The 17,702-nt window shown below is 41.5% G+C and overlaps 1 protein-coding gene across 5 annotated transcripts in view; it reads left to right on the top strand.

The window, feature by feature from the left end:
* TOM1L1 (target of myb1 like 1 membrane trafficking protein) overlaps positions 1-17,702 on the top strand; it is a 59,397-nt gene that overhangs the window by 23,692 nt on the left and 18,003 nt on the right. For all 5 annotated transcript variants that reach the window (XM_058560630.1, XM_058560629.1, XM_058560633.1 and 2 more), the window contains one exon: positions 14,147-14,280. In XM_058560630.1, coding sequence (XP_058416613.1) covers positions 14,147-14,280 — 134 coding nt within the window. The remainder of the gene's footprint in view (positions 1-14,146; positions 14,281-17,702) is intronic.

Raw genomic sequence — 17,702 nt, 5'->3', positions numbered from 1 at the left:
TTGAGAGACTTCCCCAGATATACCAGTAATGGACGTGGTCTTGGGGGAGAGGGGCCCCTGCTTGGTGTTTAGTACAGACTAAGTAGCTCGTGTCAAGTAGAAAGTCTATAAGTTTCTTTCTCACTGCTGTTGTTATCTGGGGTTCCTTATGGGAGATGTTGATGGAGCTGGTGGAGTCTAGAGGAGCCCCTTGGCCCCATCCTTGCTCACTGTCAGCAAATTGGGGCATCAACTGGTGGTTGAGCACATTCGTTTCCTCTCTCAACTTCGAGAACGGTTAGGACATTCCTTTTTCCAGTGGCCTTCCTTCTTACAGTAAGCACACTGTCTTGACCCCAGGACTGAGGGTCCCTTGCGGTTGGAAGGTGAGGGCCCCCGGGGTCTTACCCATGGCCGTTTGTCTTTTCTCATTGGCCTTGGTGGATCTTGACTGAGGGCTGCGGCAAATAGGGCGGTTTGCTGTTGCATCTTTCTGTTTCTCTTGTTCCTGGTCAAGCCTATTAAACAATTTGAAAGCAATCTCAACCAGTTGAGACTTGGGCATCCCCATTCTCCCTTCAGTCTTTGTAATGTTTTTCTTATATCGGGGGCACTCTGGCTGATAAAAGTCGTATTGATCAGCCTCATGTTATCCAGATGTTCCAGGTCAATATCATTCTGTAGGCTTCAAAGACTCTCTAGAGAAGTGTAAGGATTTTCTTTTGGCCCCTGTTGTACCTCCTGGACCTTATTTAGGCTCTTCAGTTTTGGGACTCCACCTCGCATTCTAGTTATTAAACATGCTTTATAATGGTTAGGCTTGCCCAGTCTTCGGGGTCATTGGGGTCCAGGCTGGCTCAACCCTGGCTATGGCCTCTACTGCTGGAGCACTGACTGGACTCTTAGGTTGTAACTCATGGAGTCTCGTGGCTTCCAATATCGTCCTACGCTCCTCTGGGGTGAGGAAGGTATTCATAAGGGCCTGAATGTCTGCTCAGTTGGAGTTACAAGTAGAAAAGATGGACATAAATAAACTTTCCATCTTTTGGGGATCATGCTGGTAAGTGGGCATGTTGTTTTTCCAGTTGTATAAATCTGAAGTTGAAAAAGGGTATGCAGGAACAAAAATCCTCTGGGCCGGCCTTGGTTATCGAGACCTGCAGGGACTTGCTTTATCGGAAATTGCCCTGCCTGGGGTGGAGCATTCCCTGGGCCAAATTGAGTACCTCGATGGGTATGAGGAGGGGAGACCATTCCTTTCTGACTATTAGTTAAAGAGGAGTACAAAGCCGAGCCAGCAGCTTCATAGAGGGTCATTATGCCCTTCCTGGTCATCTCCAGCATATGGTGGAGGTGATGTAGGGGATAGCAAATGAGGAAGGATAAGGTCATCATCTGACTTCAGTGATTCTGGGAGGACAGGTTTTTTCTGTAGCACCTCCCTCTGTAGCATAACTTTATATCTCTTTTGCGAGTTCTCGTTCTGATATAGAGACATAAAAGATTGCACATAGGGGATCTCATCCCAGTGAGTACTGAGGCCAGGCTGTATTACAAAAGGATATCATTTTCTTTTTCTTCGTGGGCTCATAACTGAACATCGCCCAATTTTGAAGAATGCATCCCAACAGGCTGCATTTTGGTATACCTTTACATTTCCCATTTTAGCAGGGCTTTTATCAAGGTGGCCACAACAAACAAGGTCTTTCTAGGGGATGGTGTTTTGATAGTGTGCTTGTGGGAACAGCTCTCCCAAGAATAACCAAGGGTTGGCTTTTTCCCTTCGTGTTCTGGCACCCACAGATTTTGGGCGATTGAGCCCTGGATGAGCTGCCACTGCCGATTGCCTCACCACGAACAGTGAGGGCCCAATAGGCTATGTTCTTCAGAAGGGGATCCCTGTGAGGCCATCGCACATCATGGGCAGATGCCTTGATGCCTCCGTAAAGACCCCAATCACCTAGGAACATCCCAAAGGACCAGAGGGAACAGTGCCTCTTTTCTTCAGAGTCAGAAGACCCTCATGAAGTTAATTTCTAAAGAGAGTTTGTTACGGTCACAAAGAAACTCAGTCCCCAAATAGCCAATCCAATTCAGACAGACATTAATACACAATACTATTACTGCACAAAAGGCACGATCTGCTTGCTGTAAGACAAAAGCCAATTGTCAAGAGGCAAGATGGTGGCAGAAAAAGGGCATTTTATTAAGCAATAAGCTAGCAGATTGGAAGGTGAGGGGACTAGTGTCCTAAAGAACCATCTTAAGGGGGGCTCAGAATCTTGAAGCAGTTATATAGGCCAGTGGGTTAGAGGGGAGGAGGTTAGGAACGTTGACCCTCTGGTGTTACAGACTGGGAGTCAACACACCAGATATTTCAGTTGTCATTAATGATGTCTATCAGCATAGACTCTCTGGCCAGGGGTCATCACATTCCTAAGGAACTCAAAAGAACAAAGTTATCATCTTATCACAGTTGGGAGGTATATACACAAGCAGGGGTCAGAAAATCTACACAGCGGGTGGATCTCCTGGAGGGTGCATATCCAACTGGGTTAATTAGTCAGAGGTCACCCAAAGTTAGAATATTGTTTCTTTTATACAATATAGCTTCCCTTATGTCAACCTTGTGTTGAGCCAGTATCAATTCAATTCTACGTATAAGGTAGACCAGAATATTAGTTAGTTTACCAGGACCTACTCAAAACCAGATTGCCAGGAGCAACTATACAAGTGAACCTTTTATGCTTCTTCTAATTATCTTGGGTGGTTCAGGTCCAAGGTTGGGGACTCAGCCTGCCAGGAGTCCCCAGAATATAAGCTAAACCTATATTTCTAGGAAATCAAACCAGAAAGATGAGGTAAGGGACAGTCACTTAAAGTTACCCAGAACCCAGAGACGTCTGGATCCAGAAGCTGTTTCTTCTCTCAAAGCAAAGAAAAAGCACCGTGGGGCCTGAAGCACCACAGTGGGAAATGGGACTTCAGTTAGCCAAAGGTCTAGACAACATTGTCTAGGCGGCCGCTTAGGGTCAACGAAAACCCCCCGGGGCCCTGCTGGGGTCTCCAGAGCCTTGGGCGGGCAGTGACAAGACCCAGTCCCTTCATGGTCACCAAAAATTGTTACCGAACGAGGGCTTCTCTCCACCCAATGTGCACAGAAGCCAATACTGTGGGACACTGGTCTTTGAGGGAAGACACTTTACCATGCAGTTGATTGGTTAGGAGACAGAAGAATGGCTCTCAACTCTGTCTCCCCCCATCCAGGGTATAAGGTAAGGTTTAAGGGATCAGGGAGGGCAGGCTGGTATGCAGAAGTGTTGGCAGGATGAGTTTCCATAGGCAGATCAAAATTTTCTCTTCTGCACATACCCCTGGTTGGCTGCCACCCCTGAAAAAAAATAACCTTAACGTTCTGTTGTTAAGATAAGGTTAGCACAGTAAACAATGGGAAGTTGTTGTGCAGATTTAAGTCATTGGCTTCTCTATTGATAAGAGTTTCTAGAGATTTAGTTGTCCTCTCCTTCCTGGCTCAGAGAGGAAGGCACCCCTACAAATGGAGATTTCTCTCATAAATTTAAATTTCTTTTGCAAATGGGTAACTTCTACTAGGTGTTCAGAGCTTTCCCTGTGTCTGCTATTCCTTTTTTTTTTTTTTCAGTAGTAAGTCCAAAATAATTTTTATACCAAAGGGGCATGTTTTGGAGTGGCAAATTCTATTCCTGCTCCTGTGGTTACAGAGGTTCATGAAGTTCATTAGTATAGTAAAGGCTCTAAGATTCTTTGTTTAACCCAACACTTACAAACTTATTTAACCAAAGAATCCCCATCTGCTGAGTATCTGTTATTATCCTACAGAACATCAGAGTAATATATCTTGAGAAACAAATCAATATTTTGCATCAATGGCATTAAGTATATTACTTTTAGAATATTTTACTTAGGAACATTTTACTATATCATTTTGCTAAGGATTCCTGGGGCTCCTGGCCCGGGGCAAGTCATTGAGTGTCTCTGGACTTAGTTTCTGTAGTATGTATAAAATGAAGAGTTAAGATGATACTTAGTAAATGAAGGTAGTATTAACACATCCTGTTTATTAGGAGGTTAAAAGGAAAGTTAATCATTAGATAAAGTTCCTAATCCTTTTTTAAAATTCCACAATTGGAAGCTTTTTTACAGATATGAGTTTTCTGACTCAAGATGTTAACAAGCTTGTTAAACTGAAATTTAAGTATCAAAGTAAAAGGGGATGTGGCAGATGACATTTTTCAAAAATGGCCACAGCAATGTTTCTAGTTCCATGTGGTCTTTGCAGGTCTTTCAGAGCTCTAAAATGACATGATTAATGACTCTTCTCTCGTTTTCATCTATCTGTGGCGAACAATCCTTCTGTAAAAATGTACACTGAAACATTCCATTTAAATATGTGAAACTAGTTTTACATTTTCTGCCATCCTGGAGTACACCGAAATGCGTTTTTTTTTGTCAGAGTCTTTGGGTGCAGATGTTTGGTTGAATTTTGCAAGGATAAGGCTAATTTGTTGGTTGCTGTTTTGATGCCAGAGCTTAGAGCTGTGTGTTGCCTTGAATAGTAAGGAGACTTGGGTTATAAATCAACATTAGAATACTACTCATGGCCAGTTCACATTGAATGGATTCTGGCATCGAATCAACTTGTTTACGGGACCTATTGAATGTGTAGCTTAATTTTTTCCCAAGCTGTCCATTAGTAACACAGAGAGATCTGGTGTGGGGAGTGCTGTTCTTAAATTCTTTTGACAAGTATTTGAATTTTTTCTTGTAATCTAAATAGCCTCATTAACTATTTCTCTACTCATGACACTTCTGACACCATGTGTGAGGTTTTTTTTCCTCACATTAAACAGTTCTGACACCAACTACCCAGAGTTAGCACAGATCCCACAAGTTAAGGGCTCAGTCCCACAAGACTGCCCCCACTTCAGACACCCATCACAAGTAGTAGGTCCCCAGGTTAGCCATACTTCTGTCTGATTTGACTACAAATCGAGGGTTCCCCTGATCCCCTCCTCAGGTTCAACGATTTGCTAGAATAGCTCACAGAATCTGGGGAAACACTTTATTTACTATTACCAGCTTATTTTAAAGAATATAAATGAACAACCAGAAGAAGAGGTACATACAGGAAGGTCTGGAAGGGTCCCGATCACAAGAGCGTCTGTCCCCCTGGAGTTGGGGTTCACTCCTGACCCAGAAGCTCTTTAAACCCCTTCATTGAGGGTTTCTATGGAGATTCCATTATGTAGGCATGATTGATTTAATCACTGGCCGTTGCTGATTGACTGGATCCCTAACCCTTCTCTCCTCCCTAGAGGTTGGGAGATGGGCTGAAATTTCCAACTGTCTAATTACAGGGTTGGTTCCTCTGGCAGCCAGCCTCTGTTCTCCAAGAGTTACCTCATTAGCATAAACTCAGGATGGTTGAAAAGGTTTTATTATGAGTAACAAAAGATGTTCTTCTCACTCCTATTACTCAGGAATTTCCAAGAGTTTTAGAAGCTCTGTGCCAGGGACTGGAGATGAAGACCAAATATATATTTCTTTCTTTTTTTTTTTTTTTTTTTTTTTTTTGTGAGGAAGATCTGCCCTGAGCTAACATCCATGCCAATCTTCCTCTTTTTTTTGCTGAGGAAGGCCAGCTCTGAGCTAATATCTATTGCCAATCCTCCTCTTTTTTCCCCCTTTTTCTCCCCAAAGCCCCAGTAGATAGTTGTATGTCATAGTTGCACATCTTTCTAGTTGCTTTATGTGGGATGCGGCCTCAGCATGGCCCGACAAGCGGTGAGTTGGTGCACGCCCAGGATCCGAACCCGGGCCGCCAGTAGCGGGGTGCGCACTTAACCGCTAAGCCACGGGGCCGGCCCCCTATATTTCTTATTATTGTGATATAATAAGTCAATCCACACTATAGTCAATCCACAATAATGTGATGAAATCCTCCATGGAGGTAGAGGACAAAGAGGGTGAAGGGGCAGCAAGGTAGGAGGCAGTGAGGACTCAACAGGCATCACATACTCTGAGGGAAGGAGGGTGCATCTGTGAGTAAAGAAGTGATAAAAGTATCTGAAGTCAACTATGTAAGTTGTGAAACAGACATCTCTTTTTTTTCCCAAAACCAGCTAATAACCATGTTTTTTTTTTTTTTAGCTTGCTACAATAATAAATTTACTTCCTCTTTCTTCCTTAAATCCCATTGAAATGACCTAAGAAATATGAAATGAAGAATAAACTCCAAGGATTACGGAAGAGTCTAGACAGACAATCAGGAGACCAGAACAGTGAGAATATTCAATGTCTGATAATGTAGGTGGGATCACACTAAAACCACAGCCCTCCCAGGTGAAAGAGACCCTTCCAAGTGACTTTCTCCCCTATACTAACCTCAAAATCAGAGTAAGATTGGATGGGCCTTGGGTACTCACATGGAGATGAAAACAGCTATATTTGTCCTCTGCTGTCCCAGCAGCTAACTTCAGGAGCAGAGAACTTCCAGTGTCACTGTTAAGGCCAGAGAAAAGGGACTCCAAATAACTGCTGGTTTCCAAGAGAACCTGGAACCTCAGCAGTCAGAAGAAAAAGGGGCAGCACTGTCTAGGGCTTGTAAACATTGAAGGCAAGGAGTCTCATCCCTAGAGATGATGATGCAGTAAGGCTGTTAGAATTCTCAGGAAAAATACTTATTTTCCTCTTCTTCCTGAAAGCCAAGGCTGAGAAACCATTTTCCTTGCCATTTTGTTCTGTGGGGCTGAGGATTTTTCCCCCCCCAATTTACTGACTTATATAGTGAAAGGAAACCTTTGTTTTTTCTACTAATCAAATCTGACACTTCTGATGCCAAATGTGTGGGTATTTTTCCCACACCAACCAATTCTCCAATGCCAGCTGAGTGTACTACAATTCGATGCAATTCTGACACTATCTACTGGAGATAACATCAGATCCCACAGGCTAAGGGCTCAGTCCCATAAGACTTCCCCCACTTCAGATGCCCATTGCAAGTCTGGGTCTCCCACACTTCTGACTGACCAGCTATAAACTGGGCATTCCCACGATCTTCTCCTTGGGTTTGAATATGCTAGCGTGGCTCACAGAACTCAGGGAAACACTTATATTTACTGGTTTATTATAAAGGATATCACAAAGGATGCAGACGAATGGCCAGATGAAGAGGTCCAAAAGAATTCTGAGCCCAGGAGCTTCTGTCCCCATGGAGTTGGGGTGCACCAGTCTCCCAGCAGAAGGGTGTGTCACCAACCTGGAAGCTCTTTGAACCCCATAGTTTATGGATTTTTATGGAGGCTTTATCACATAGGCATGATTGATTATTAACTCTAGTCTCCAGCCTCTTTCCCCTTCCCAGAGGATGGAGAGTGAGGTTGAAAGCTCCACGCTTCTAATCATGGCTTGGTCTTTCTGGTGACTAGCCCCCATCCTGAAGCTGTCCAGGAGCCCACCAAGAGATGCCTCATTAGAACAAAAGATGCTTCTATTACCCAGGAAATTCCAAGGGATTTAGGAGCTCTGTGTCTGGAACCAAGAGCAGAGACCAATATATGTATTATTATTTCACATATAGGAAGTAGCCGTTTAGGTGCCCCAGCTGCACCTGGGGTCTTTGATCCATCTCGCCATCTTGTTCAGGCCCCAGGCATTGTCTCCTGCCTTTCAAGCTTGTTAGAGATTGATAAGTGGATGTCTGTCAAGCCCTTGTATCTTCATTGCCTCTCATATCTTTGGATCCTATTTGGTTTTTCAGCCTTTGAGGGTTTCTCATGCTTTCTTGAAAGTTAGGTGTGCATGTTAAAATATTTTTCTATCACATCCAGCATTATTAGATATTTTGTTATCAGGAAAGTTTTCAGCATATCGAGTACAGTGCTGTGCTGAAAACTGGAAACTCTTGTATAGCTTTTTTTTTTAATTGAGGTAAAATTCACGTAACGTAAAATTAACTATTTTAAAGTGTACAATTTAGTGGCATTTAGTACATTCACAGTGTAACCATTTCCTCTATTTAGTTCCAAAACATTTTCATTACCCCAAAAGGAAGCCCCATACCCATTAAGCAGTTTCTCCTTCCTATCTTCACCTAGTCCCAGGCAACCACCTTTCTGCTCTGTTTCTATGGATTTACCTATTCTGGATATTTCACATAAATGGAATCATACAATACATGGCCTTTTGTGTCTGGCTTCTTTCACTTACTGTAACGTTTTCAAGATTCATCCATGTTGTAGCATGTATCAGAATTTAATTTCTTTTATAGCCCAATAATATTCCATTGTATGGATATAACTGCATCTTATTTATTCATTCATTAGTCGACGGACATTTGCTTTGTTTCTGCCTTTTGGCTCTTGGGAATAATGCTGCTATGAACATTCATGTTCAAGTTTTTGTTTGAATACTTGTGTTCAGCTCTTTTGAATATATACGTAGGAGGAACATTGCTGGGTCATATAGTAACTCTATGTTTAACTTTTTGAGGAACTGTCAAACTGTTTTCCTCAGTGGCTGTACTGTTTTACATTCCCACCAACAATGTACAAGAGTTCTAATTTCTCTACTTCTTGCCAACACTTATTTTCTGTTTTGTTTTTTTTTTTTATAGCCATCTAGTAGGTGTGAGGTAACAAGTGGTATCTCCTTATGGTTTTAATTTGCATTTGCCTAATGGCTAATGATACTGAACATCTCCATCTTGCCTTTTAAAAGCTAAGCCAGATCATGTTATTGCTTCCTTGAAACCCTCCAATGGCTTCCCATTACACTTGGAATAAAAGCCAACCTCCTTATTTTGGCCACAAAGCCCTTCCTGATCAGCTCCTGACTACCTCTCTTTCCACAGCACGTGCACGCTTCTCCTCGGTCCAGCTACACTGGCCGCCTTCCTGTTGTTGGACGCACTGAGTTCGTTCTAGTTGACTCTCATGTTTCCCCATCTTCTAATGGCTAGCTTTTTCTTGTCGCTCTGATCTTAGTATGTTACCTCCTCTGAGAGGTCTTTTCTGACTCCCCTGTCTTTGGACTTGAGGCTTCTATCAGCCACTTTCCCATCACATCACCATTTCCTTCTCCACCCAGCGCTCTGACACTTCTGCCCATTTGTTCAGCTGTCTTTGCCTTCTAGAATGGACACCGCACAGGGCTTTTCTCGTGTACTGCTGAGGTTCTGGCTTCCATAGCAGTGCCTGGCATGATGTAATCAATCAATAAAAATATCTTTAATAAATTAATGGATTTTCCCTAGATTTTACGTGGTTTAAAAATCTTTATCCTTGGTCTGAGTTAGAGACTTGACTTTCATTTACTTTTTTCAGTTAGATGGCTGGTTGTCCAAATAACACTTACTAACAATTCATACCTTCTCCACGGATTTCAAACACCCCTTTGTCACATTCTATATTCTAATACAAGGATGTCTTTCCAGAAGCTGTTCTCTGATCTGTTTCTCTGTCCCTGTTTCACTATGATACTATTTTAATTACTCTGTGTTTTCATGCCTTGTAGGGATTATCAGTCAAACAGATGGCATACTCAATTTGGGTAATTTGAAGAGAGTTTAATCAAGGCACTATTTATTTAGTGAGATATCACAGGGTACAGAGAAACCATAGGAGATAGTTCACTACCCTGGGCAATTAACTAATATCCCTAGGCATAAATAGTCAAGAGGGAACTTTTGCCAGAAGCCAAAGTAAAGAATCACATGGAGAAGGCAGCCTTGAGAATGGTGGTGCCTTTGATGGACAGAATGAAGGGAATGAACACCCAGACCTCACTCTCCTTTCTCCCACTTCCTGCCAGTGCGTCTTATTGGCTGAACCCAATCAGAAGCTAGAGGGCAGGGGACCTGGTGGTGTGTTTCCCATGGACCAGCCCCCAGAGCACAGAGCAGGGCAGAGTATGTGGACAGTGGATGTAGAGGGCAAAAGAAAAGTGTCCAGCACATAGGAAAAGTGTCTGCTCATAAATTCCTTGGCTCTTCTTGGACATATACTTTACCACTGATCACAGTCTTATTATGCAATTTGTTAACATTAAAACCAGCCTCTGTGCTTGAAATCTCTTCCTGTTTTTCTGTTGCTGTGTAACTTCTAGCAGCTGTTCCGTTTATTTGGAACCCATTCCCTATCTGTTTCCTTCCATCTGAAATCCAGTGTACTTACTTGGAATCCCAGATCATTTCTCCAGTCCACGCTGGACAGTTAGATTCTGAAGCCCTGCGAATTACAGGGCCCTTGCTCTATGTTAGACCCTTAGGCATAAAACTATTTTGCGTTGTAAACACCTTTCCCACCACTATGTTGCTCATGGACTTTGAACTTCATTAGGGGTGGATACTGAAAGTCTTCTAGTTTGCCCTCTTACCCTAACCTGGAAGAACTGACTTTCCCTGGTACCTTCCATGTTGGTCTTTCTTATCTTGTTCTTGCCTAGTCCCGGGAGGACAATGAAAGAAGAAAATATTTAGTCTGCTGTAGAATAAAGTGAGCTCTGATTTTGAACGTACGTCTAGAGAGAGCCTTACTCTAATTTATTAGAGAAGTTTAAAATCCTGTGAATCTAAAATCTGATCCTGTGAGAATGATTTGTAACCAGTTGAGAAAAAAACCTCAGAGTAAAATAAAAAGTCATCGTCCCCTGACCACTCTTACTGTCTGTCCCGTTCAGAAACTTGTAAGGTATTAAGAGTGGAAGGGACTTTGAATGTCATTGAGACCATCTCCCTTCTTTTACAGATGAGGCTACGTATTCAGAAAGGGGATGATTTGCCCACACAGTGGCAAGGGATGGGGCTGGAGCGAGAACCTCGTTCTCCTGAGCCTGGGTTCTATTCGTTATACCAACTTGTTTCTCATTTTTGAACCTAGGATTGACTTTCTAGTATAGGTGGCTAATCTGTTGTCTTTTCATGTGGGTTTGTATTAGCTCTCTAGCTAGATTGGAAGCAACTTGAAGGCAGTAACCAAGTTCTGTACTTCTAAATCCGTATGACTGCATATTTAGGGTGTGTGCTTTGTACACTGAATGAGTTCATTAAATGTCAGTTGAGGTGAATAGATTGATATTCTTTGTTGAAGAATTAATGATTTAGGATGAAAGGACTAAGGAGTTACTGAAGACAAAGGCTTTCAGTAAATAAAATGTTGACGGTATTTAGTTGGGAAAAAGAGTTGGAAGGGTTCCAATGAGTTTTAATGATCTTTGAGGATTGTCTTGACAATTTGTCATTCACTCATCTGAGGCCTGTATGAGGGGAAAAAAAAGACTGTATGAGCAAGTTATGCTGAGAAATGTTCATTTTTAGAGTAGAGTGGAATTGTTTTTTGAGCAGATAGAGATATTCTCTGATTCTCTTGGAGTCTGGGTGGCGAGTACTGGGAGAGAGGAAATATGTTATAGGCTGATAATAGGAGTCTTGCGATACAGATATTATTTCCAGAGAGGGCTATCAAGCAAACACGTTTCTTCCTGTTTTTACTTATTAAAGGGAGATGTTCAGGCACTTTTGTTTTTCATTTTGTTGAGTTGCTCTGTGTTGTTGAATGTGGGAGGATTACAGTTGGAGTGGAAAGTGCAGAGGGATCTCCTTCCTTAATTCCTGAGTGCTCTGTGGAGGAGTTGGAGCCATCTGGATGTCAGAAGAGGATGCTCTTAATGAGCTCCATTTTGTTTTGCTCCAAAGACTTTTGAATTGATTGTTAAATTCGCTTTAACTTAGAAGCCTGCCTTTGCTTTGATATGGTGTAAAGGGAGGTGATTCCAGGAGCTCCATGTTGGGCATATGCACCAGCATCTGTTACTCAGTGTGTGACTCACTCCCGCTGGCTCCCCACATCCACAGCCCTGCAGGTGCCTGCTGTGTGGAACTTCTGACCCATCCTTTTGGACCACGGTGCTTGATCTCACTGTTTCCAGATAGCTTGGCCCTCCTCTGAGACAGACATCAATTGCAAAGATCAGAGTGTGCTGGCTTTTGAAGAGGTTTTTCAAATTCTGCTTTGCAATCCTGCTGAGAGATGTGGTGCTCCTTTCATGTTTCCATTCCATCTGTCTCTTGAGAGGGCAAAGGGAAGGTCTTCATGTGACCACAGGCTATTGATTTTGGCTGCAAATTCATTTCAAATTAATTTCTACATTTTTATCACAGGCATCTAACAGCCATTGTATTTCCTTGATCTTGACATTGCTCTAGCAAAGCTACCAGTGAACAAGAAGGAGAACAGTTCTCTACACTCACTAACACAAGAACAATGGAAAAGTTCTCATTCATTATGGAGGTTATAGCAAATGCTCATCTTAGTTCTTTCCTCTGTTAACATTGAGTGCTGGGTAATGGCACAAGTATTACAGGATTGTATTGGTTATCTAGTTAAGCTTCTAGTGATACCTCCCTAGGCAACCATAATACATTCTTTGACTACTCACTGTGTGCCAGACACGGTGGGGTTTCAACTGCACCATTTCCCTACTCTTATTTTATAGAAGAAAAAATAATAAAAAAAACCTGAGGCTAAAATTTAACTAAATGCCATGTCAGGTATGTAATGGGAGATGCCATTGGTCTATTGAGTCTAAAGTCTGTGCTCTTTGCACTATACCAGGGGGCCATAAATGAGCTACATTTACCCCGCCACGTGTCTTTGTTTTATTAGGATATGGCCACGCCCATTTGTTTACATATTGTCTATGGTTGCTTTCATGTTACAATGGCAGAGTTGGGTGGTTTCCACAGAGAACACACGGCCCACAAAGCAGAAAATATTTAATGTCAGGACCTTTGAAAAAAGTTTGTCAACATCAGCTGATAATAGACAAGTCATTAGCAAATAAGACAGTTTTTCTGGCTGTACATTGCAGGTATAAAATCCAGAGTCTGTCTTTCTATCTTACTTTTTCTTCCTTTTCTTTTGTCTTCTAAATATTTTCTTATGATTTTGTGAAGGGTAGTGGCTTTTACCTCTGAGTCTAAATGCCAGCTAGTAATGGTTTGATTTATTTATTTAGAGATTTCCTGTCCGGAGTCTTGTAATAGATTGTTTGAGATTCTAAATGGTTTTGTGAAACATAAGTTTTTCAGTGGGTCTTTCTTTCTTGAGGGGAAAAAATAATCAAATAATGTCATAGTGTGATGATTTACCAAGTTATGCTGCTTTCATTTTGAAAAGGGAAACGTCCCTGTGTTTTTGCCTGAGGTTGATGTACTGTTACATTTATAAATCCTAGCCAAGGTGGGTTTGAAGAAATATTAATACGTTTTATGCTCCTCAGACTTATTGGAGCTTTGCCTAGGAAGTAAGTTGTAAGGCAGTTTTCAAAGGTCGGTATACATAAACACTTTGGGATACTTGTTAAATGTAGATTCCCAGACCCTCAGCCCTAGAGATTCTGAATCAGTAAGTCTGCCCTAGGTGCCTCTCATGCTTATGAGAAAAAGCTGGTTTGGGGAGTGGAGCCATAGCTTAATGCCGTCATTCTAGGTAGTCCGAATGAGGATAGTATCCATGACTAGTTTTTTAATCCTGGTTCAGTTTACCTTGGAATGTGATGTTGTAACTGTAAACTTGAAATGTTTAAGTAAAACATAATAGGAAAATTATGCTCCTGTAAATGTTTTTTAACTACTTCTTTCTTCCACTACCACTAATAATGACAATAGTGTTTGTTTTATGTAGTGCTTTATAGTTATAGAGTTCCTCTATACGCATCTCATTTGATTTTTATGTCCCCCCTTGTGGTAGATGTGGCAAGTAGTATAATTTCATTTATCAAACGAAAAAACTGAGATTTAGAAACAAGTGATTTTTTTTTTCTACATAGTATGGCTAATAAGCAATACCTCTAGAATTCCCATACACCACTTCTAATTTCTAGTCTAGTGTTACATACAGTTTAGCATATTGTTCTTATGACACCTATTTTGATTTTTAGAGGAAAATACCATCATTTATAACTCATTGCCTTCTGATAAGGATGAGCTGTCCGTAGTTAAATATTTTGGTCATTTCCCATAGGTGACTCAGTGCAGAGGTGATCACAGGTGTATGTGGATTGGCAAGTCAGTTGTCTTTGTAGAACGTTCGTAGCATAGAAGAGGAAATCTCTCTCCTTTCTTTGGCAGAAACTTTATAAGACTGGTCGGGAGATGCAGGAGAGGATCATGGACCTGCTGGTGGTGGTGGAGAATGAAGACGTAACAGTTGAGCTAATTCAAGTCAATGAGGATTTGAATAATGCCATCCTTGGATGTGAGAGGTGAGCAGGCGGTGCCCCCTCTCCAACCCTCCTCCAATTCTAGTTCTACCCCAGTTACTCAGCATTCTTATTAGACTGCCTACAAGGTGAACACTCAGGAAGATCAAGAGTAAGTTCAGGACAAGGCCGCCTTCCTCCCAAGGGACGGAATCTGGTCCTGGCCTTCTGGGAGCTTGTGATGGGGCTTGCAAGAAGGAGAGCATATCTGAGCACTGCTAGGAGCATTCTTGGGCATTTCGGGTGGTGTAAACACCTAACCTGTAAGCAGGGCCTGGATCTTATTCACTTAATGTTGTTTGCCCTGAACACATCATAGGCTCTCAAATAGATGAATGGTATAAACAAAGCATCTTAGTAAAAGAGAGGTTTACCCTAAGTTTGAGATGGAGAAGAACATGGAATGGTAAAAAGTGGAGGATATTTTATGTGGAGAAAATAATCTGTACAAAACCAGAGCAGCCAGTGAGGACATTTTGTATATGAACATAGATTCTTAAAAATTTCCATTTGGAAAAGTGTGAAGGCAAAAATTTTAAATACTCATAATTTTGTCACTAACATTTTAGTTTTTTTCCTAAACTTTTTTATATAGTTATGATCATATAAACAACATAAACTTTTATTTCTCCCTTGATTTTATTCACTGTATAGCAAGTATTGGTGTATCCTATGTTTTTAAATGCTTTTGATAAGCCATTATTTTTAATAGCTGCATAGTGGTCCATGTTTTTCTCACAGTTCACTTATTCGGCGTTTAAGTTGTTTCTAACTCATTCATTCATCAAAATAATAGTCTTATAATCTATTATAATCTATAGTTAAGCCTATAGTCAGGAAAACACCTTAAATCATATATATAAATATACAAACTTGGAAACTGAAATAAGTGCAGTGAAACAAAAGTACAGGAGACCTGTGGTGAGAATAACAGCCAGACCTAATCCAGGTTGCGAGAGGGGAGGGAAGGCTTCTGTGAAGAAGTGCCTTAAACTGAGAAACCACCTGATGAGTAGGAGTTGATTAAACAAGGAGCAGAGCAAGCACAGGTGCAGCGTGTGAAGCTATGGGAAAGGACAAGAGACTTGGGGAGCAAGCATGCACCCAGCACCCAGCCCCGGACCTGCAGCATGCTTTGATTGACAGGTGGCTTTTTCCTCAGTCTTAATGGAAAGTGATGTGTAAAAACGTAGCTTCAGGCAAGTCTCCTGGTTTCTTTGAAAACCTATCCCTAGGCCTTCCTATCATGGAAATTCTGGAGCCTCTGAAATCCCCACACTTTTTCTAGATCTTGTTTCTCAGTAGGAGCGGTGTTGGCATTTTGGGTGGGAGGGTTTTCCGTTGTGTGGCCTCTACTCACTAAATGCAGCAAGTATTCCTCCTAAAGTGGCATTTCTAGACACCCTTAGGGGCACCATTTCTGTTGAGAATTACTGGGAACGTGTAAATCGCGCAGAGGCTATATTTCCAACCAGCTGATGAAGAATGAGACCAGTGTGACAAGGGAAAGAGGTGAACAGGCCCGGATTCAAATCTCAGTGATGATTTCAGACAAGTTGGTTACTTTTTTAAGACTTAGTTTTTTTCCTGTTTATTAAAGAGGATAATGCTACCTATTTGGAGGATTTTTTGTTTGTTTTTGGGTTTTTTTGTTGTTGTTGTTAATTTTTTTTATTGATGTCATAATAGTTTATAACATTGTAAGATTCCAGTTATACATTATTGTCAGTCACCATATAAATGCGCCCCTTCACCCCTTGTGCCCACCCCACAACCCCCTTCCCCCTGGTAACCACCAAACTGTTCTCTCTGTCTGTGTGTTAGTTTATCTTCCACATATGAGTGAAATCATACAATGTTTATCTTTCTCTGTCTGGCTTATTTCACTTAACAATACGTTGGGGGTTTTTTTTGATAATTAAATAAGATGATATATATAAAAGCACCTAGCAGAGTGCTAGCACATTGACACTCATTAAAAAAGTAATTTCTTGTCCTTCTCTCTGTTATTTTCCCACTTTTAATTTATTGACTAGATTTCTTTTCACTGATTATGAATGAACCAAGAGAAGCAGTGAAGTAAAACCAATAGCTGAGAAGTGATAAGTTCTCTCCTCCACTACCTCACTATCAGGGACAGCAGCCTGTCCTATGGGGAGATGACAGAGCATCGACCGAGGATATGAACCCAGTGACCAGTGTTCTCTTAGCATTGAACAAACTCACAGTCCTTGCCCTTTGTTTTCTGGGTATAAATCTTTGCAAGCAGAAAACATCTAAGGAAAACCACGTGGTTTTCAGTGTAGTGCTGCCTTCTGGTTTTTATTTTGGGTACTTCTATTACAAGACGACTAACTAAATGCTTCCTCAGAGAGGGAATGTGTGTTTATTTGGTCTAATATCAGGAGATTGGATAACCTCTGTGAATGGCTCATTCTGATTCAGCTTTGAACCATGCCAAAAGCAACTGCAGTTAATGGTGACACAGAAACATGTCTTAAGATTTAGAGGAAAATTCTTGCCTCTAGAAAAGATACTTCTAATGTATTCGTTTCCTATGGCTGCTGTAACAATTTACCACAAATTTAGTGGCTTAAAACAACATAAACTTACTATCTTATAGTTCCATTAAGAGTCCGAAATGGATCTTACAGGTTTATCATCAAGGTGTCAGCAGGGCCACATTCCTTTTTGGAGGCCCTAGAGGAGGGTCTGTTTCCTTAACTTTTGCAACTTCTAGAGGCTGACCACTTTCCTTGGCTCATGGCCCCTTTCCTCCATCTTCAAAGCCAACATCATCCGATCGAGTCCTTCTCACGGCATATCACTCTGCTGCCTCTTCTGCCTCCCTCTTCCACACTTAAGGATCTCTGTGATTACATTGGGCTCGTCTGTATCATCCAGGATAATCTCCATATTAAAGACAGCTCACTAGCAACCTCATTCCATTTGCCATCTAACCTTACGTATTCACTGTTCTGTTGATTAGGATGTGGATATCTTTGGAGAGGCATCGTTCTGCCTATCACAGCTTGCCCTCTGTTTCACAAAGACTCACATCCATCCCACATGTGAAATACTTTGACCCTATTCCAACATCCCCCAAACTCGCTCTCTACTCATTACAACCAGGGAATACTTGTGCAAATAAGGAAATGGAAATTTGTTACTCAAGGCTTTATCTGTGAAGGTTGTTCATACCCAGCACATAACTAGCTAGCACGAGAAGCCAAGACAATAAGTAGACGGAAGAAAAAACATGTGTTTTAGAAATGGAAAATCCTTAAACCTAAGTGCATGTTCCAATTCAGTGTAAGATTTTAGACTTGTTTAGGTTCATGGAGTCAATGTGTCATAATAGTAATATTGTATGTTTCTAAAGCAACTCTTAGTTTGCAAAGCATTTCCGTCTTCATCCACGTGCA

This window comes from Diceros bicornis, chromosome 18, assembly GCF_020826845.1.
Source record: "Diceros bicornis minor isolate mBicDic1 chromosome 18, mDicBic1.mat.cur, whole genome shotgun sequence".
In the NCBI taxonomy this organism is placed as follows: Eukaryota; Metazoa; Chordata; class Mammalia; order Perissodactyla; family Rhinocerotidae; genus Diceros; species Diceros bicornis.
This window is presented reverse-complemented; position numbering and strand designations above follow the sequence as displayed.